The sequence below is a fragment of the Centruroides sculpturatus genome, unplaced genomic scaffold (assembly GCF_000671375.1).
Source record: "Centruroides sculpturatus isolate CEXI.00-Female unplaced genomic scaffold, Cexi_2.0 scaffold608, whole genome shotgun sequence".
Classification (NCBI taxonomy): domain Eukaryota; kingdom Metazoa; phylum Arthropoda; class Arachnida; order Scorpiones; family Buthidae; genus Centruroides; species Centruroides sculpturatus.
In genome coordinates this window covers 179,847-201,299 of record NW_019384781.1, presented here as the reverse complement: position 1 = coordinate 201,299, position 21,453 = coordinate 179,847, and the positions used below count along the sequence as shown (strand labels likewise).

The following is a 21,453-nucleotide window of genomic DNA, read 5'->3' as shown; positions in this document are numbered from 1 at the left end:
ATTCAAAATTGTATTTAATAGATTTTTTTCCTGTATATTAATGTTTATTATTTTTAAGATTTTAAGAATAGAGCTTCACACATTTCAATAATTATAAGCTATAATTTCTGTATTTTTTTATTTACAAGTTTGTCTTACATAATGTAGAAAGATTTTAATACAATTGCTTATATAAGTTAATGAATATTTCCTTAATCATATAGAGATTGATTGATTGATTTATTTTTTTCTTAATGCTGTGTTCTGCTGATGTTTTATTATTGCTTATATTGTACTAAAGTTTCATGGCTATACTTAAATGGATTATGTTGCATTAATAAATAATAATGTTATTATTTTCAATGATATATTACATATTTCAGCTTTATTCATATCAGCACCAATTGTCTCTTCAGAGACAATAAGTTGAGCTTTAAATTTAATTGAATATTTTCTAATCACTTCATCAATATGATATGACTAGAAAATATTAAACTAAATTTAAAATTGTTATGGGCATATTAATGTATAAATTTCTCAAAGAATTTTTTTAATAAAGGTATACCTTGCTTTGAAGTACAGTCGACCCCCCCATAACACTGTTGATTTTTCCGTTTTATATGAATTCTATGTTGTACGAGTCACTTAGATTTTACAAATACGTGAGCCATTCACAGCCCGGCACACGTATTTGTAAAATCTAAGTGACTTGTACAACATGGAATTCATATAAAATGGAAAAATCAACAGTGTTATAGGGGGGGTTGACTGTATTAGCACCTTAGGTATTAATTTAAGCACATTATTTAGCAAAGTACTTTAAAGTGAAGAGTAACTTTTTTAGAGCTCTTTGCTAATGTGCTTTTCAATTATTTTCATGTGTGTTATTTTTGGTATTGCCTTGCTCCTAAGGAGGTTTTTGGGGTATATTTTTTATTATTATTATTACTTTAAATTATTTTTAGACTAGAGCAATTACATGATAAATGATATTGTGAATGTTTTTGGGCTTTTATATGCACAAAAAGCCTGTGATTCACTTTAACATGGGGTTTTATATGTTAATACATCTTAGTCTTTATGGGAACATTTTCTTTCATCTTCATTCCCATTATAGGAATAAACTAAAAAAATTGCTTTCATCAATCCTTTGGTTTGCATATATGTTTAGCATTCCAAATTTCCAAGAATGTTTTTAAAGTTCACAAAGTTTAATATTGTGAGGTTGCTAATATTTTTAATAAAATTTCTAGATGCTTTTTTCTCCCTCCTATTTGTTAATTTTTCATTAAAATATAGTCACATAACTGAATTTATTTTTACATAAATGCTAATACAGTACAGTCTTGAAAATATGATATATATGGGACCAGAACAGTGTCAGATTAAGATAATTGGAATATTGAGAATAAGGTGAATTCAATGGCTTAATCCAGGGGGTCACCAAACTATGGCCTGCGAGCTAGATGCGGCCTGTGAGGTAAGTTCATCCGGCCCACCACTGCACTATGCTAAAATATAATTATTTATATGGAAATATCATAGATTGTAGATAAACTTACTATGTAAAAAAAATTAAAATAAGTATAAGTAAAAATTCCAAAATTGATCCAATCTGATTTTTGCATCTGACAATAATATAACTTTTAGATAAATCAGTGAAATAAAAAATTTGGCAACTTTTTGTTACTGGATATCTGAGCACTTTTTGTATAAGTAGTGGTATCTGCAATGAAGTTCCTAAGAAAATCAATTACAAGCTTGCTGCAGCAATCAAGTTAGTTGTCTTTATTTTTTGTGTATTCAGTATGCTGTATTGAACAAAATGGTTATGTGCCCGTGCTCGTCATTCTGTTATCTGACCTGCTATGAAAAAAAAGTTTAACGGCCCCTGGCTTAATCATTGGGAAAGAAAACATTTGTTTATTTGCATAAGTACAAGTTGAGCCCCCTATAACACTGTTGATAATTCCATTTTATATGAATTCCATGCTGTACGAGTCACAGATTTTACAAATATGTGTGCCGGGCTGTGAATGGCTCATGTATTTGTAAAATCTAAGTGACTCATACAACATGGAATTCATATAAAATGGAATTATCAACAGTGTTATAGGGGGGTTGACTGTACATTGTATTAATCAAAAACATTTATAGATCATATGTTATTGTATTTTAGCATTCTCGAAGTAATTGTAAAACTTTTAAAAATGATTTTGAATTGTCTTTTGCCATTTTCTCATGGGCACACTGCTGTTGCTGCTAATCATGCTGCCAAGTTGATGGATTCATACTAAATTTAGTGAAAATTGAAGCAACCATTGGAAATTTGATGGGAGGTACAATATTTTTGGTGGTAAATTTTGGGAACTGATTTTTATATCAATATTTATACAGTATTGTGTTATAAGATACTGTTCATTTTTTTTTTTTTTTTGAGCAGTCCAAGTTGTTGAATCTAGAAGTCTTTAATATTGTGCCAAGCTCAGGATTAATATCATGTCATGTTTAGTAGGAACTGGATTTTGAAATAGTGGAAATTGGTAATAGTGATACTCAAGAGTTGACTAGTTTTGGATTACTAGTTGACTCTTGAGCATTACTAGCACTGTACAGTGCTGTATTTGAAATTTAAATAAAAATGTTAAGTAAATTTGAAATTACAATCTTGTCCATTATTATATTAATTACTTTCCCATAATAAATTGAGAAAAAAAGAAATGAATATTGTAAATAATAGTCAAATTCCATTTATAATGTTTACTCAAAATTGACTTTTTCTCCAAACAACTTGTAATTTTAGTTCAAAGTATATTTGTATATGTAGTATAATATATATATATATTTCACATCAGATGTTTAATGAGAGATAGTTTCATTATTCATAGTATTTTGAACAATTGGAAATTATACAGTGATAAGTTTGTAGTCCTTCCTTCAAATAAAAACACTAATTGAAAATATTAGTTAAAACATCGAGAGAAATTAGTGTCTGTATTAGTATTAATAATATATATTTTAATACTGATACAGCCATATATATGTATATAAAACAAGCAATTATCTATTGTGAATCAACACAATGCCAGATTATATTTTCTAATCATATATTTTAAAATTAATTTAAAGTATATGCTCTCCACTTCACATTAGTAATGTCTTGCCCCTGTACATAATACTTTCCCTGTTAGGAACAGTCATGACATCATCCTCTAACTTCTTACAGGGGAAAATTTTTGATTTGAAATAATGTGATCTCCAGTTTGTATCATAAGTTCATATACAGTTAATGAGCCTCCTGTCTTTAAGCTTTCCATACATGTCTTGGCTTTCATCTATCTAACTCTGCTCTTGTGATTAAGGAAGGAAGGAAAGACAGACAGACGACAGTGGGATTTTATAGGTCTACAATTTTTTCAAATTGCAGCCCAATTATTAAAATATCTAATATCATGTTATGTCTATACATCACAAGTTCTACATGAATGTTTCACCAATAAAAATAATTCATTTCTATGGCAACTGTTCAAATTCATATTTTGGTAAAAAAAAATTTTTTACAAAAACTTAACGGTCAAAAGAAAAAAATCTTTATTGATCATTTGATAAATCTTAACACAATATAAGCTGGACTTAAAACATCAGTAATAATTGATTTTTCTTGAATGTAACAGGGGATCAAAACTCAAAATTTATAACTTATACAATATTGTCTTGGTAATTTTATCCATGGTAGAAATTTTCCACAATAAACTAAATATATTGATTTGTCAGTCTAGCCAACTAGTTTGCCAAAATTCAAATATTGACAAACTAGTTGGCTAAATACATTTTTGCAATAGCAAGAACTTAAAAGTTTATATTTTAGATTCAGGACAATTTGGCAAATTATTTGATGATAGTCTTTTTGAAAAATGTGATAAAAGAAATTTTATAATTTAATAAAGTTTTAATAATTTTAAGCAAAAATCAAATTTTTCATTCCTTCTCCAGTTATTTTTGGTGGGTTTTTCACCATTGGTAATTTTTTTAGTTAAAAAACTTAATCTTACTGATAGCTGATATTTCTTCTCCCATTGAAAAAGATAGCTTATATTATATTTTCCAAAATTGATCTACAAAAATTAGAATTAAGTTTGTAATACTGCTAAATGTATACTTATAATTTATGACATTCTGAAATATAGAAATTATATAAAGTATTAATTTTTCCCAAATAATAAGAAAACTATTTTAATCTTTATTATTTAAGGGCCAATTAAAAGAGAAAAAAGGAAGGTGGAAATTATTTCGTCGCTGGAGAACTAGATATTTTACTTTATCAGGTGCACATCTTTCCTATAGAGGTTCGGTATGTATATTCACAGAAACGTTTTTATTTTAAGCTGAAAATTAAATAATAATATTTATTATTAAAACTTTACAGAAAGGTGATAAGGAAGTGTCTCCTATCGAAGTTAGTCAAATTCGTAGCGTGAGGGCAATAAGTAGCCGTCGCAACATACCAAAAGCTTTTGAAATATTTACAGATGACAGGACTTTTGTTCTTAAAGCAAAAGATAGCAAAAATACAGAACAGTGGGTTCAATGTATATCCATTGCTATGGCTCATTCTCATGCTAAAGATACTACCCATTAAATGTATACGTGTAAATGTAAAGATTAATATTTTTAATCTGAATGGCTCAAAAAAAAAAAAAAATGCAATTGTATAGTTTCTTTTTACAAGAATTGTAAAATTTTATAAATTGATTCTTTTGTCTAATAAAATTTTAATGTAAACCTTAATTACAATTATTTGTATACTCTATAAGAGTAATCAGATGTAAATAATTTATGATATCTTAAAAATTGATGTAAATATTTACGATATAGTTATTGTCTATCAAATTATTGTTTTGTGATGTTATGTATGTAAAAGAATATTCTAAATTTTATCAGTATTGAAACATGACTTCCAATTACAATCAGATTTATTATTATTTGAAATTTGGGCATTTATTTTCAATAATATAGTGAAAACTTGAAATCAAAGTTTTTGAGTGCTAGATGTAAATTTTGTGCCTTAACTTTCTAAGAAAAAGTAAAAAAAACCATGCTCATATCTTTGAAATAAAATTTCATATTAGATATATATATCTATATACATACCTGAGTGCTTTCTTTTTGACAATATGAACAGTTTGACTGGTTGAAATCCTTATTATTTAGGATTTCAGAAGATGTGTAATTTTTTTATCTCTTTTTTTTTTCGTTTTTTTTTATGAAAATCTGTAAATGTAAGGTCTCTCTAACTGTTTTTTTCATTTATAATAGTTATGACAATCAAATTTGGAGTTTTTTATAATTCAAAATTTAATGAAAATATTATCTTTAAGAGTTTACAACTTGCACACTTAAATGCACAGTGAATATCCTATGTTTATGCACTGTATTCACAAATATAAATATTGCAATACAATTTCTGAATTCCAAATAATCTTAAGAGTATATGAAATTAATATATGAATGAACAAACATTGAGAGAGACTCAAAAAATATGTATATTAATCTGAATGTAATTAATCAATCTAACTAAAAAAGCTACATGTTTTATGTATATATATATATTGATAATTTAATACCACTGTTTGTTAAAATCTTGTGATATATCAAATTTGTTTTGCTGTATTTTAAGAAATTTAATATTTTAGAGCCATTTGATAAAATTATCTTTACATGTAACTATTATAATTTATCTGCTGGACAGAATATGTATAGATACTGCCATATTTAACATTACTAATGCTTTTATTTCTTTGCTTTAATGAAATTTATCCAAATTTACATTTGTTATATAAAGCAAATTTTAAAATGACCTGTATTGGTAATTTGATTTGCTTTCTATACTGTTGAAATCACATGATAAAAACCTCCAAAATTCCTGACCAAGTTTTTGTTGTGTATCTAATTCTTATATCACAGATGTGTTTTATTTTTGTAAGTTTTAAATAAATTTTTGACATTATTTTATGATAAAAATATATACAAATGTTTGTTTGAATTTTACAGTTCAATTTTAATCAAATTGTGATAAATCAGTTGCTTTCTTGGAATGTTCACACACCTAATACCCTGAAAATCAAAAGAACATTGTTTTAAATTAATTTTGTTAATAACTTTCAAGTACACTTAAAACTTTTGTAAAATAAAAGATATTAAGACTCATTACCTTTAACACATTGATATCGTCACATTTTAATTGTTTTCTATGAACTTTAGCAGTTTTAATATCTTCAAGTTGTCTTAATATCCTCATTGTTGTATTTAAAAAAGGGCAAACAACTATATTTGAATTTCTTGAAAACTGCTCTTCATTTAAATGCAGAACTTCTACTTTCGGATGTCTCTCAACTGTCGGTTTATTTCTCTTAGGATTACTCAAATTAATAACTGTTGTAACTTTTTTCTCATTCTCTTCCAAGTTTGTACGACTAAATATTGCTTTGTGGGAATATTTTTCTGGCTTTTGAATATTCGTCATAATGCTTTACAGTTTGTGAATGAAATTCAAGTTTATCTGCAGGAAAATATATATAATTTAATGAACTAGCCAATGATTACTCAGCCAAATTAATCAATGTACGTTTAACAAATGATTCCACTTCAAACTATCCTTGCTCGAAGACGGCTCATTAACTGGGTCGAAAATGTTAGCATTATTTAAACTTCATCCACTGTTAAAACTGCATTGATTAACTCAGCCATATAATTTAATTAATGTTGAATTGTATATTTATGAGATAAAGCAGATTAATTTATAATTACGAATTATATATTGGATTTTTTCCGTAATATTTTTCATAATTACATATAATTTTTTGAAAGTTCTGCTTCAGTAATTTTAATTTAGCAGATTATAGATGTTTTGATATTCATTTTAGATACTGTACATTATTTTCAGATAGTTAGTTTTATATAAAGTTTGTGTGTGTGTGTCACAAAATATGTGAATAAATGATCTAAAAGTATGTAATTACTGTTTCCTTTTATCATCATTGGATTTAATAACAAGTATAGTTTAAACTTAGAAAGATATCTTTAATTTCATTAATACTTTTGACTTTTAACTGATTAAAACTGCCAAAGTTTATAAAGTTTTTAAATAAATTGAATTTCTTGGCAACAAAAATCGTCACAGTACTCATTATTCGTGTAAGACATTTTTGATTCCCATTTTGTTATTTATTTATACGAATTAAACGAAAATCACTTACATAACACTAAAATACATTAAATGAGATGGCTGGAGTAGCTAAATCAAAGTAAACAAAAAAATAAAAGTTGTATACTTGTTTGTATAAACACACTGTAAAGTTTTAATACGTAATAATTGTACAAAATACAAATTGAAGGCAAACTTACGGTACTTACGTCGTTAATAATTTATCATTTAAAAAAATGCAACTGGCAGAAGCGCCACCTGACGTTAACAATAATAATTTAAAAAAAATACAACGAAGATGTAGCGATGATCGTACCAATCGATACTATTGACTCCGATGTTTTGTGCTCATTTTTAGCAAATAGAATTTTTATAAAAAAAAGTTTGGAAAAAATATATTGAAGTTCTGTGTATAACAAATATACGGAAATCCAGTATATCTTATTGTAAATCGAGATCTCCCAAGGAATAAATCTCATTCGCTCGCTTTATGTTAAGGAGAATGAACGTAGGTTAATTATCTCTCTAAATCTGCATTAAAATAGAAAATTCTTCGAAGAGAGTGATTTAATAAATCTGAAAATTGCATTTATCAGACTCGTTTAGTTCTCCAAAGAGATTAAAATCCCAATATTACTCTTTCAGAAAGCGACTTCTCTTTTAATTACAGTTGTAGAATCATCTTTGATGCAATTACAATTTCTAGATAGGTATATATACTAATTTGAGAAGCACTAATCATTATTTTATACTTTTCTCTACTCGAGTTTAGCACTTCAAAGCGGTAATGCAGATTGCATTAAATGTTTGAATATGTACTGTACTATACTTTAAGAGTTTCGTCAAGTTATAGAATGGCGACCAGAAGGACTTTACATCATCTCGTTTACGAAATAATTATCGGCTATCATTCTGTACTTTTTTACGATAATACTTATTACTTAAATTTAGAATCGGAATAGAATTGAATCCAATAAATTATTTATTTAAAAAATATATTAATTTATCAACTCTAGAAAAGCGACACATAGCGTTCATATATTTTTTTTTTTAAAATTCGCTGATTGGAGATTAATTTAAATTGAAATACGTCATAGTCGGGGATTAATTTTTTTTTTTTTACTTTTTTTCTTTAATATAAATTAAACTGATAAAGTAATTTAAAATTTTCTATATTAAGTGTAATTATTAAAACATAAAATCAATAAAGCATAAAGTATTTTTTAAATATATAATATTAGTTCTTAATCTCGATTCCAAAATAAATATAGCGTCATTATCAAAAAATTATTTTAAAAAATGGAATAAACATAAAATTACATTTTAAATTTTAATAAGAGAATTTTATTATTATTTTGCTATTTAAATTTAAAAGTAAGATGATACAATAACTTTAAAAGATCAAATAAAAGTTTTTGGTAATTGAAAAACGGATTGACGTTTGATTATTCAGTAAAAAATTCATTATTGACGCAATGTTAAAGATATCTTCAAAACTTAATTATTATTCAAACCGTATTCGACTTATCTTCTTGGATAATCACGAAAAAAGAAAAAAAACTATTCTATCTACAAAGATCCTTTTTTATTTTTTAAAGGGAGATAAAATTACCGATGTATTTTTTACTCTTTCACGGATATTTAAATATAATTATATTTTATTTATTTAAAAAAATTCAGTTTAAATATATACACATATTAATTGTATTATATTCAAACTTATTTATATCATTAATAATTAATACAATTTTTAATTAAAACACCAAACAATAGATGGCAGCATCGTATGTTTTCCGATTAAATTTTATTCAAATGATAATTATATTTTTCGACGTTAAAAGAAATAAATTTTAATTTATCGAAAGGAAATTAAATAAAATAGTACGTAACAATTTATTAAAAATAAATAATCATATATATATAAGTTTGAACTTTTGTTTAAGTTTAATATATTACATATATTTTTTATTATTATTATTTATATTCTTGATAGAACTGTAACTTGCTAGTTTACCGCTAGAGGCAGTGCAATCGAGAGAGAGGAGCAAATAAAATAACAGAAATGCCCGAAGCTAAAAAGAAAAAAGTAAAAAAGAAAGAAAAAAAAGTAGATTAAAACCGATTAATAATAACCGGATTTACATTAATTTTTACCGAAACTTATTAATAAATTATATAATTAAATATTCATTAAAAAATATATATTTTAAAAATTATAATCAGACGTCATTAATCATAGACGGCGTTAAGATAAATTCGAAATTTAAGACGATAAAATAACAATAATTTGACAATTTTATTTTTTTAAATAGTCGAAATTAAAATAACGAATTTACGACTTTTGTTAATTATCATTAGAGTTAACGCAATTTAACGATTTCTTTAATGACTTTAGCAGATTTAATTGTGATAATGGAATGTTAATCACGCAATGTTAAAAATTTATATAGAAAAATATCTTAATGCGAGTTTTTAATGAGGAAAAAAAAATTATAATAATAAAAATTTAAAGAAAAATCCCCGAAAAATATACTTAATTCCGTTCACATCTTTCACTCCACAAACTCAAACGGGTGTAGACTAATACATTACATTTGATCATTATTTATCACGTGTATAGAAAAGTTTGGTCTATTGGGTCCAATATTTATAGCTGGAATAAGAGAATAACATCGTTTTTTGACATTTATAAGTCATCCAGCATATTAATCAGTCTTTTATTCCATTTATCCCTTTTTAGTAATCTTAATCCTTAGAAACAAATCAAAGAAATTTATGCATAATAAAAGCATTTTTCGAAATTAATTTAATGCTAATTTTAAAGTGTATTTTCTTAAATTTAATTCCAATTTCCCCTCTCCTTCATAGTAAATTTATCCTTCTTTCAGCAGCCTGTTAACATTTTTTATTTTTATTTTACCCTTTTTTATAATAGTAAACTTACGGACCTGTAAGCATTCTGCGTAGAATTTTTCAATTAAAAATAATCTATTTATAAAGAAAGCCATCGAAAATTAAAATAAAAATAGGTGTATAGGTACTTAAACCCTACGTACGCCGCTCAACTTGTTATATATTAAAACACGCGCCGCATTTTAAAGCTTTGAAAAAAAAAGGAAGAGGGGAAAAAATGTAAATTTTATTCAACAAGTCTTTCAGAAAACCAGAAAAAGCAATCTTTTTTCAATTATCTAACTCCTTATTTGAATATGATCATAACAAAAGAATAATTATTATATATATATATATATTTATTTCTTTATTTAAAACTTTCTGTCGATGAAAATCATTATTAAAACACGTTATAGATAATCTTTAATTTGCATTTATATATGTATATATGTAATTTTTTCCCTATTTTTTACTCTCAAGGACGTGAAAGATTTTACTTATAGAGAGACCTAGGCATGCTTGTGTGTATTTTATGTATGCTTAGCTCTGTCACAAAGGGAAAAATCCTTTTGGGAGTCGTTTACTAACTGAAGAAAAGTTAGAATTGCTTGATGACAAATCTTCCACTCGTGAACATCCTACAATAGAAGATGCTACGCCAGTTCTCATCAACATCAAACATATATATATATATATATATTTCTTTCCATCTTACATAGGTGTGGAATGAGTCAAAAGGTTTATATTATAAAATATTCGAAAATTTTCTTGCCTAGTTTAGATGAAAGCTGTCAAAACCATCTGATAAACATCCTATAATAGACATCAAGTAGAACATTTAACCAAATATTTATCACTATCTACCAGACGTTAAGATGACAAGTAATTACTGCATGTGTCACGATTAACAGCTGCTACACGACCAAAAAAAAAGAAGTCACTCTTTAACTTTCTCTTTTTTATTTTTTTTCTAATAATAATAATAATAATAATAATAATAATGATAATGATAATAAAAAGCTGTAGGGAATTTTTCCACGTCCTAGTTTTTAAGTTTCTTTAAAAAAATAAAAATTTAATAACATGGAAAGGAGGGAAAAATCGTTTTTAATTTTTATAAAAGGAGTTGTACATTGATCAAACTGAATACTTATTTGCCCATTCACGCTTAGATTGTCGCGTGAGGTGCCTTAGTAATCTGGTGGTGTATACTTATTACGTCATTTATGACCTGTGGCTTGTGAGAATGTGTGCTGAAGCAAGATAGCAGCCAACGTATTCAATTCCTGTCTAAGAAGTCAAATATATTGTCATTATTCCTTAGAGTTATTCGCATTTCTATTCTTACTTAGTTTACCCACTGATAGAAAAAAAGTAGGAGGTTTCAGGTTTATAATTAACATAAATAAAGAAAAGGATAGATTACGACCTCTGACGTATCCTATATCTTTAATATTATTTTATTATAATATTCTTATTTTATTGTAAATTCCGATTTTAAGAGATTTAAATTAATTCATTTCTTTTCTTTTCTAAAAATCAATAATTTAAATTTTTAGATTGAACGATAAACAAAATTAATGATCTTAATCCATCTATCTTCGGGTTTTTTTTCTTGTCAAAAAAACAGATTAATTTATAAAGAAAAATATAAAAAAAATTAATTGAGTTAATCTTAATAGAAAATAACAATTGTCAGAAAGATTAATAGGATTTATACGATTAACAGTTCTATTCTTAGAATTTGATTATGTTTTACTGCTTAAGTTTCTGTCTTACACGAAAAAAAAAATTACTTAGTTGTGTAAATCATTGTTTGTTATCTTAATGAGTTAATTTCTGTTTCTATTGATATAAAAAAATTCGTTTTATTTTTTTCCTGTGGAGTTTTAATTGTTTGCTGCACAATTATCGTCTACTTCTTCATCTCTTATCTCAATTTCTTTCAAGATTAAAATGACAATAAGGGAACTTTTAACAAGAATTTTTTTCGTATGATGCGTTAAAATAAATTACCAAACAAATAATGCGTACTACAATAATTTATTTAGAGCATAATCAAGTTATTTACATAAAGAACTATAGTCTATAATGACTACTTACAAGAAAAAACATTAATTGTAATGAAAATTGACATCATATACAAACAAAACTCAACGCAATTTTAGAAGAATAATATATAATCTTTTAAATACATAAATATAATTGTAATTAGGATTTTTTTCTGTTATTTAATTACTTCCTACCAAAACACGAAACTGCGTTGAAAGCGCATTGCTTCCAGTAGGACCTCTTGCGTTGAAGATCGCTTATATCCAAGTTATTACGAAGTCTATTAACCATCTGACGAGCGAAAAGATAATTCATAATTGCTGTTTCTGGAGATCCGTCGTCTGGCGTAAACTATAAGGAAAAAACAGAAGAAAAATAAAGGCAAAACTAAGTTAATTATCCAAGTCTGAAGATCAATTAGCGAACAGTTGTTGCTTAACAAAACTAATTACACATCAGCGGATCTGCTTTAATTTTTCTTCTCTACTTTATTAACGATCTTATTGAGTTTGTTAGCAATTATATTGAATTTTTTACGTCTTTTAATGTTAATTTGTCGTTAAAAATTAATACAAAGTAATAACTTACGTCGAGTTCATATGGTATGGCCTTTTCTTGTCCGATGCTTTTAGCATAGACGACGCAAAAAAGGGCCATCGACAAAATAGCCACTCTCAATGCTACTGGAGACATGTTATTGATGAGATTAACTGCTAAAGAAACGATTAACATCAACCATTTTGTCTTCATTTTACTCTAAATTCATTCTATTAAGCTATATCCAAAAGCTTTAACGCTTGTTCTCCGGAGAGATCTTGATAGATATAAATTTCTCAGATTAATCAGGAAGATTGATGAAGGATAATTTTGAGGATGAAAATATATTATTTAATTGAATAATTTCTTAAATTAATTTTTAAAAATTTATAAAACTTGTTTTATTATAGATTTTAATGCGATTAAACGGATTTTTTTATTTATTAATTTAAACATTTTAAAAAACAGGAAGTAACATAATCCTTTCTTTATTCTCTCGCGGGAACTGAAACTTAGTTTAGTAAATCCTTTCGCTAGTCAAGAACAAAAAGAAAAAAGACTAATTTCTAATTAGCCAAAATCTCATTAATTTTTCTTCAAATATATTACTACAAAACATTTTTGCAATAATAATAATAATAATAATACCTTTTAAGAAGAGTTAATTGTAATTATTTTGTTTAAATTTATATAAATATACATACTTATTTTAAATATTTATATAAAAACAAGAGGTAAAAACTGAGTATAAATCAATGTAAAAAGTTTTCCTGCGCTTAACTAAGTCTAGACAATAAGGATTATTTTTATTGTTAAGCTAATTAAACTTAAAGCAAAATAAGTTTAAGGATCATACCTGTTGCTGTTTACTGTGGAAATTGGTTATGGGAGGGAATGCTTTATTTCGCAACTACTTTTATACGCCCCGGTTTCGCCACGTGACCATGCAGTAGAGGAATTGATCCAAATCACGTGATGCAGGAGCGGTAATAGGATGGGACGGTCCCGATTCTGACAAATCTTCTATAAGAGTTGTCTCCTCCTATTGGTGGAAAGATACCTAGAACTTAATGACATCATTCCCAGTTTCAACTTAATCGAGTATCAAGATGGAAAGCTTTCTACAGGATTTGCTCTTAAGATTATCGGTAATATTCGAGAAAAATTCGCTAAATCGTCTTTAAGGGATTGTTAATTTCCGATTTATGAGAAGATATTTTTTAAAAATATAATTATATATATATATATATATATAAATGAATGTTTTTCTGTTAATTCATACGTTGGATATCTCACTGATACTCATATAAATCTTCTAGTTATGTTAATAACTTTTCTGTTTACAAAGTGACATCATATTAATTGTTTTGAGATGGAGACAATGGCTGAAATTTCCAGTCGTTAATCTTTTAAACATTTTCAATGTAGTGGTATGTCACTTATCAATTTTTAAAGGAAACGCACTGATTAGTTAATAAATTTACGCTTAAAAATAGATAAAACTGAAAAAATATTGTCTTATCAATTTTTATCATATCTAATTATCTTAATTTTTGAATAATTAGGAGTTTTAGGAGGAAAAAATTTTCTAGGACATTAGTAGGATAAGAAATACTTTTAAAATATTTATTATTAAAGATAGAAATAAATTATAAACCTAAAAAATTGAATTAATTCTTTTACAGTTTTAATGCATTTATCTTCGTATTCTATGCATTAAATAGTAAGATATAACACTACATTACTGAATTTTACTTTAATATTATTTATATACAATTAAATTTATATTAATTTTAATAAATAAATCAGAAGATTATTCCTTAATGTATAAAAAATGACATTTTTACTTAAATTTAATTATTTTATGTAATTATTTTTTAAAGTAAATGATGGGAAATGGATTTTAAAGTATCAGAGAAAGCTGCTTTACAAAATTAAATAATAAAAAAAAAGGTAATTTGAATTTTACGAAAAATAAATTTTTGCATTTATCTTTCTAAAACTAGAATCAATAAGATAATAATGAGATAGAAAACTGTTTAAGAACTGAAAATCTTCGCAATATTTCCTACATTACTGTAGCCGCATATAAAAAAATCTCATTAAATTGATATTCAAATGATGGGTTTTCTTATCAAGTGAAAATTGAAGCGAAAATTTGGGAATTTAGATTGTGAAGATAATCTTTTTCTGTAAAATTTTCAAACATTTATAATGTTTCAAATTAAATCACTTATTAATTTCGGTATTTCAAGGACTTTGTAAACTTGTATTAATAGTTAAAGCATAAAGTAAAGCGGGTGGAATTAATGTCTTTGAATCTGATCTTAATGACTTGTTAGTATAATACAAAACGTCAGCTGCCACGTCAAGTGCTGTTCGGTGATTATCTTTCGTAGCTAATTGAACTATCAGCCATTATAATTGAATTGGATCTTATAAATTGGTAGCCTACTTTCGCTATATATTAAAGTATCTCTAAAGTATTGTCGTTTAAAATAAAAATTTAAGCATAATCTTATTAAAATAAGTTCATTTAAGACATTTCATTACTTAATTTAAACATTTAGAATCGTTTGAAGTTGTTTTAAACGTGAATTGAAGCAATAAACTGTTGAACTCCTGTAAATGCTACTTTCCCGCATTAACAGATGCTTTACAGAGAAGTCGACTTCGCTAGGTAATGGGGAAACCCCGAAGTTTCTCATTATATTTATTGAAAATTTAAGCTCTAAAATAAATATATAATGTAAACATTTATTAAAATAAAAGATAAGATTTTTCCAAATATCTTTATGCACTCAGACAAATACATTTTTATTTTATTTAGTTTTTTTGCTTCAGATTAAGTAATCTCATCTTAAGTGCTTGGGACAAATGGCAGAAGGATTATCTTGAGAGATTTTCGTAGAAAGGATTAACTTCAAACAAAAAGGATTTTTTAAGCCGCCTATTGCAGTAGGTTTTCTGTTTATATTTTCCCAAAGAAATAATATTTTAACACATTTAAATGGCTCCAACAATTACATTAGTTTCATAAAACTGTTTTAAAAATTCACAACTAAATAGCAACGCAATTATTAATATAAGTAAACTTATTCGAATTTCTTTTATCGAATTTTATCAATATAGTCATTTTAATTGCTACAATAATCATTATTTTTTTTACTAAAAGTCTTATTCTTATCGTTAGCAAACCGTTCAACATAACATTTTAAATGTCTCATAAATCAATGACTAACAACGTTACGCCGGCTGCAATTTCACTCCTCTTGATTTATATTATCTTTGGTTTGAAATTTCACCAAAGACAACGCTAGATCAAAATTCCTTAACTCTTCTTTATTACGAGCGAATTAATAGAGTAAAGAAATAAAATAACCTGCTTATGCTAGAATATGTTACTTCTTTCCCTATCTAACCGCTATTTTCTTTTAAAAATCAAAGGTATTTTACTTAGAAATGCATTTAAATAATATAAATTTATTACATAATTTAGAAAAATAAAGATAATCATCTCTAAAATATATATAACGATAACGTTTTTGTATTATAAAATTTATTTTAAATATAGAAATATATTAAAGAAATTCTATAGATTTGCAACCATACAATAATATATTTTAAATATTTATGGTTTAATGCACTATAATCATTTATAAAGGTTTATTGTAGCAAAATTCAATAAATATTTTTATATATAATAATTGATAGGTAAATTTACATCGATAAACTGGATAATTATTTAGTTTATTATCTATACACAAGATGGCGACTGCTTATAAGAAAAATTTCGATTTATGTAAATTATTAAAAAGGAAAAAGAAGGGAAAAAAATGAATCTTGACAATTCGACAGATTTTTCCTTTTTTATTCTTTAGAAAAGTTTAATTTACTTTTTTAAACTTTTAATTAAATAATTTAAAATGATTAATTAGTAAAATAAGTCACTGTTTACACACTTTTGTTAAGGAAAAATGATTGAATTTTAACTTTTTAAAACTTCATTTTAAATATTTTTTTCTCTCCACTTTTTACTTTCTTAAAATTTAAAAACAATTTAAACATTTATTTTAAGATATTAATTTATAAGATTTTAATTATTAATTAGTTAATTTTTTGTTTCTTAATTTCTAATTTTACTTTTAAAAAATACTTAACTGTAAAATTTCTTTTTTACATTTATAAATTAGTTAAAATTTAAAACAATAGATGGAGACACTGCCCGTAATTTTATGAATCGTAAGTAGGTATCAAGATNTTATTACGAAGTCTATTAACCATCTGACGAGCGAAAAGATAATTCATAATTGCTGTTTCTGGAGATCCGTCGTCTGGCGTAAACTATAAGGAAAAAACAGAAGAAAAATAAAGGCAAAACTAAGTTAATTATCCAAGTCTGAAGATCAATTAGCGAACAGTTGTTGCTTAACAAAACTAATTACACATCAGCGGATCTGCTTTAATTTTTCTTCTCTACTTTATTAACGATCTTATTGAGTTTGTTAGCAATTATATTGAATTTTTTACGTCTTTTAATGTTAATTTGTCGTTAAAAATTAATACAAAGTAATAACTTACGTCGAGTTCATATGGTATGGCCTTTTCTTGTCCGATGCTTTTAGCATAGACGACGCAAAAAAGGGCCATCGACAAAATAGCCACTCTCAATGCTACTGGAGACATGTTATTGATGAGATTAACTGCTAAAGAAACGATTAACATCAACCATTTTGTCTTCATTTTACTCTAAATTCATTCTATTAAGCTATATCCAAAAGCTTTAACGCTTGTTCTCCGGAGAGATCTTGATAGATATAAATTTCTCAGATTAATCAGGAAGATTGATGAAGGATAATTTTGAGGATGAAAATATATTATTTAATTGAATAATTTCTTAAATTAATTTTTAAAAATTTATAAAACTTGTTTTATTATAGATTTTAATGCGATTAAACGGATTTTTTTATTTATTAATTTAAACATTTTAAAAAACAGGAAGTAACATAATCCTTTCTTTATTCTCTCGCGGGAACTGAAACTTAGTTTAGTAAATCCTTTCGCTAGTCAAGAACAAAAAGAAAAAAGACTAATTTCTAATTAGCCAAAATCTCATTAATTTTTCTTCAAATATATTACTACAAAACATTTTTGCAATAATAATAATAATAATAATACCTTTTAAGAAGAGTTAATTGTAATTATTTTGTTTAAATTTATATAAATATACATACTTATTTTAAATATTTATATAAAAACAAGAGGTAAAAACTGAGTATAAATCAATGTAAAAAGTTTTCCTGCGCTTAACTAAGTCTAGACAATAAGGATTATTTTTATTGTTAAGCTAATTAAACTTAAAGCAAAATAAGTTTAAGGATCATACCTGTTGCTGTTTACTGTGGAAATTGGTTATGGGAGGAAATGCTTTATTTCGCAACTACTTTTATACGCCCCGGTTTCGCCACGTGACCATGCAGTAGAGGAATTGATCCAAATCACGTGATGCAGGAGCGGTAATAGGATGGGACGGTCCCGATTCTGACAAATCTTCTATAAGAGTTGTCTCCTCCTATTGGTGGAAAGATACCTAGAACTTAATGACATCATTCCCAGTTTCAACTTAATCGAGTATCAAGATGGAAAGCTTTCTACAGGATTTGCTCTTAAGATTATCGGTAATATTCGAGAAAAATTCGCTAAATCGTCTTTAAGGGATTGTTAATTTCCGATTTATGAGAAGATATTTTTTAAAAATATAATTATATATATATATATATATATAAATGAATGTTTTTCTGTTAATTCATACGTTGGATATCTCACTGATACTCATATAAATCTTCTAGTTATGTTAATAACTTTTCTGTTTACAAAGTGACATCATATTAATTGTTTTGAGATGGAGACAATGGCTGAAATTTCCAGTCGTTAATCTTTTAAACATTTTCAATGTAGTGGTATGTCACTTATCAATTTTTAAAGGAAACGCACTGATTAGTTAATAAATTTACGCTTAAAAATAGATAAAACTGAAAAAATATTGTCTTATCAATTTTTATCATATCTAATTATCTTAATTTTTGAATAATTAGGAGTTTTAGGAGGAAAAAATTTTCTAGGACATTAGTAGGATAAGAAATACTTTTAAAATATTTATTATTAAAGATAGAAATAAATTATAAACCTAAAAAATTGAATTAATTCTTTTACAGTTTTAATGCATTTATCTTCGTATTCTATGCATTAAATAGTAAGATATAACACTACATTACTGAATTTTACTTTAATATTATTTATATACAATTAAATTTATATTAATTTTAATAAATAAATCAGAAGATTATTCCTTAATGTATAAAAAATGACATTTTTACTTAAATTTAATTATTTTATGTAATTATTTTTTAAAGTAAATGATGGGAAATGGATTTTAAAGTATCAGAGAAAGCTGCTTTACAAAATTAAATAATAAAAAAAAGGTAATTTGAATTTTACGAAAAATAAATTTTTGCATTTATCTTTCTAAAACTAGAATCAATAAGATAATAATGAGATAGAAAACTGTTTAAGAACTGAAAATCTTCGCAATATTTCCTACATTACTGTAGCCGCATATAAAAAAATCTCATTAAATTGATATTCAAATGATGGGTTTTCTTATCAAGTGAAAATTGAAGCGAAAATTTGGGAATTTAGATTGTGAAGATAATCTTTTTCTGTAAAATTTTCAAACATTTATAATGTTTCAAATTAAATCACTTATTAATTTCGGTATTTCAAGGACTTTGTAAACTTGTATTAATAGTTAAAGCATAAAGTAAAGCGGGTGGAATTAATGTCTTTGAATCTGATCTTAATGACTTGTTAGTATAATACAAAACGTCAGCTGCCACGTCAAGTGCTGTTCGGTGATTATCTTTCGTAGCTAATTGAACTATCAGCCATTATAATTGAATTGGATCTTATAAATTGGTAGCCTACTTTCGCTATATATTAAAGTATCTCTAAAGTATTGTCGTTTAAAATAAAAATTTAAGCATAATCTTATTAAAATAAGTTCATTTAAGACATTTCATTACTTAATTTAAACATTTAGAATCGTTTGAAGTTGTTTTAAACGTGAATTGAAGCAATAAACTGTTGAACTCCTGTAAATGCTACTTTCCCGCATTAACAGATGCTTTACAGAGAAGTCGACTTCGCTAGGTAATGGGGAAACCCCGAAGTTTCTCATTATATTTATTGAAAATTTAAGCTCTAAAATAAATATATAATGTAAACATTTATTAAAATAAAAGATAAGATTTTTCCAAATATCTTTATGCACTCAGACAAATACATTTTTATTTTATTTAGTTTTTTTGCTTCAGATTAAGTAATCTCATCTTAAGTGCTTGGGACAAATGGCAGAAGGATTATCTTGAGAGATTTTCGTAGAAAGGATTAACTTCAAACAAAAAGGATTTTTTAAGCCGCCTATTGCAGTAGGTTTTCTGTTTATATTTTCCCAAAGAAATAATATTTTAACACATTTAAATGGCTCCAACAATTACATTAGTTTCATAAAACTGTTTTAAAAATTCACAACTAAATAGCAACGCAATTATTAATATAAGTAAACTTATTCGAATTTCTTTTATCGAATTTTATCAATATAGTCATTTTAATTGCTACAATAATCATTATTTTTTTTACTAAAAGTCTTATTCTTATCGTTAGCAAACCGTTCAACATAACATTTTAAATGTCTCATAAATCAATGACTAACAACGTTACGCCGGCTGCAATTTCACTCCTCTTGATTTATATTATCTTTGGTTTGAAATTTCACCAAAGACAACGCTAGATCAAAATTCCTTAACTCTTCTTTATTACGAGCGAATTAATAGAGTAAAGAAATAAAATAACCTGCTTATGCTAGAATATGTTACTTCTTTCCCTATCTAACCGCTATTTTCTTTTAAAAATCAAAGGTATTTTACTTAGAAATGCATTTAAATAATATAAATTTATTACATAATTTAGAAAAATAAAGATAATCATCTCTAAAATATATATAACGATAACGTTTTTGTATTATAAAATTTATTTTAAATATAGAAATATATTAAAGAAATTCTATAGATTTGCAACCATACAATAATATATTTTAAATATTTATGGTTTAATGCACTATAATCATTTATAAAGGTTTATTGTAGCAAAATTCAATAAATATTTTTATATATAATAATTGATAGGTAAATTTACATCGATAAACTGGATAATTATTTAGTTTATTATCTATACACAAGATGGCGACTGCTTATAAGAAAAATTTCGATTTATGTAAATTATTAAAAAGGAAAAAGAAGGGAAAAAAATGAATCTTGACAATTCGACAGATTTTTCCTTTTTTATTCTTTAGAAAAGTTTAATTTACTTTTTTAAACTTTTAATTAAATAATTTAAAATGATTAATTAGTAAAATAAGTCACTGTTTACACACTTTTGTTAAGGAAAAATGATTGAATTTTAACTTTTTAAAACTTCATTTTAAATATTTTTTTCTCTCCACTTTTTACTTTCTTAAAATTTAAAAACAATTTAAACATTTATTTTAAGATATTAATTTATAAGATTTTAATTATTAATTAGTTAATTTTTTGTTTCTTAATTTCTAATTTTACTTTTAAAAAATACTTAACTGTAAAATTTCTTTTTTACATTTATAAATTAGTTAAAATTTAAAACAATAGATGGAGACACTGCCCGTAATTTTATGAATCGTAAGTAGGTATCAAGAT

The 21,453-nt window shown here is 25.5% G+C and overlaps 2 protein-coding genes and 2 long non-coding RNA genes across 8 annotated transcripts in view; 1 reads left to right on the top strand and 3 right to left on the bottom strand.

The window, feature by feature from the left end:
- The window catches only part of LOC111629184 (protein melted-like), a 61,204-nt gene extending 56,470 nt beyond the window's left edge, over positions 1-4,734 (top strand). The window contains exons 13-14 of the mRNA XM_023373065.1: positions 4,232-4,330; positions 4,406-4,734. Of these exons, the coding sequence (XP_023228833.1) occupies positions 4,232-4,330; positions 4,406-4,618 (312 nt within the window). The 3' untranslated portion in view covers positions 4,619-4,734. The remainder of the gene's footprint in view (positions 1-4,231; positions 4,331-4,405) is intronic.
- A 1,033-nt stretch (positions 4,735-5,767) lies between these two features.
- On the bottom strand, positions 5,768-7,439 carry LOC111629188. Of its 4 annotated transcripts, XR_002757290.1 has the most exons (4): positions 7,384-7,403; positions 7,236-7,273; positions 6,191-6,538; positions 5,768-6,093 (listed from the first exon to the last, which is right to left on the bottom strand). XR_002757290.1 is itself a non-coding variant. In XM_023373072.1 (3 exons), exons 2-3 carry the CDS (start codon positions 6,500-6,502, stop codon positions 6,025-6,027), a joined length of 381 nt encoding a protein of 126 aa, XP_023228840.1. In that variant the 5' UTR covers positions 6,503-6,538; positions 7,393-7,439; the 3' UTR covers positions 5,768-6,024. The 4 variants fall into 4 exon arrangements, 3 of the variants coding, with proteins under 3 accessions (XP_023228840.1, XP_023228838.1, XP_023228839.1); XM_023373072.1 differs by lacking the exon at positions 7,236-7,273 and having other exon boundaries at positions 7,393-7,439; XM_023373070.1 differs by lacking the exon at positions 7,236-7,273 and having other exon boundaries at positions 7,384-7,420.
- A 4,669-nt stretch (positions 7,440-12,108) lies between these two features.
- On the bottom strand, positions 12,109-13,681 carry LOC111629193. Of its 2 annotated transcripts, none has more exons than XR_002757292.1 (3): positions 13,521-13,681; positions 12,716-12,837; positions 12,109-12,478 (listed from the first exon to the last, which is right to left on the bottom strand). It is a non-coding gene; the product is annotated as an uncharacterized LOC111629193 (long non-coding RNA). The 2 variants fall into 2 exon arrangements; XR_002757291.1 differs by having other exon boundaries at positions 12,716-12,840; positions 13,521-13,678.
- A 3,244-nt stretch (positions 13,682-16,925) lies between these two features.
- LOC111629182 overlaps positions 16,926-21,453 on the bottom strand; it is a 6,061-nt gene continuing 1,533 nt past the window's right edge. The window contains exons 2-4 of the long non-coding RNA XR_002757289.1: positions 18,051-18,236; positions 17,246-17,370; positions 16,926-17,008 (exon numbers count right to left, since the gene is read on the bottom strand). This is a non-coding gene — a long non-coding RNA (uncharacterized LOC111629182). The remainder of the gene's footprint in view (positions 17,009-17,245; positions 17,371-18,050; positions 18,237-21,453) is intronic.

Excerpts from the sequence above, each read along its gene's own strand:
- LOC111629188 (XM_023373072.1), bottom strand. The coding sequence starts at position 6,502 with ATGACGAATATTCAAAAGCCAGAAAAATATTCCCACAAAGCAATATTT. Across the intron at positions 6,094-6,190 it reads ACGATATCAATGTGTTAAAG|GGTATTAGGTGTGTGAACAT; the intron begins GTAATGAGTCTT and ends TTTGATTTTCAG.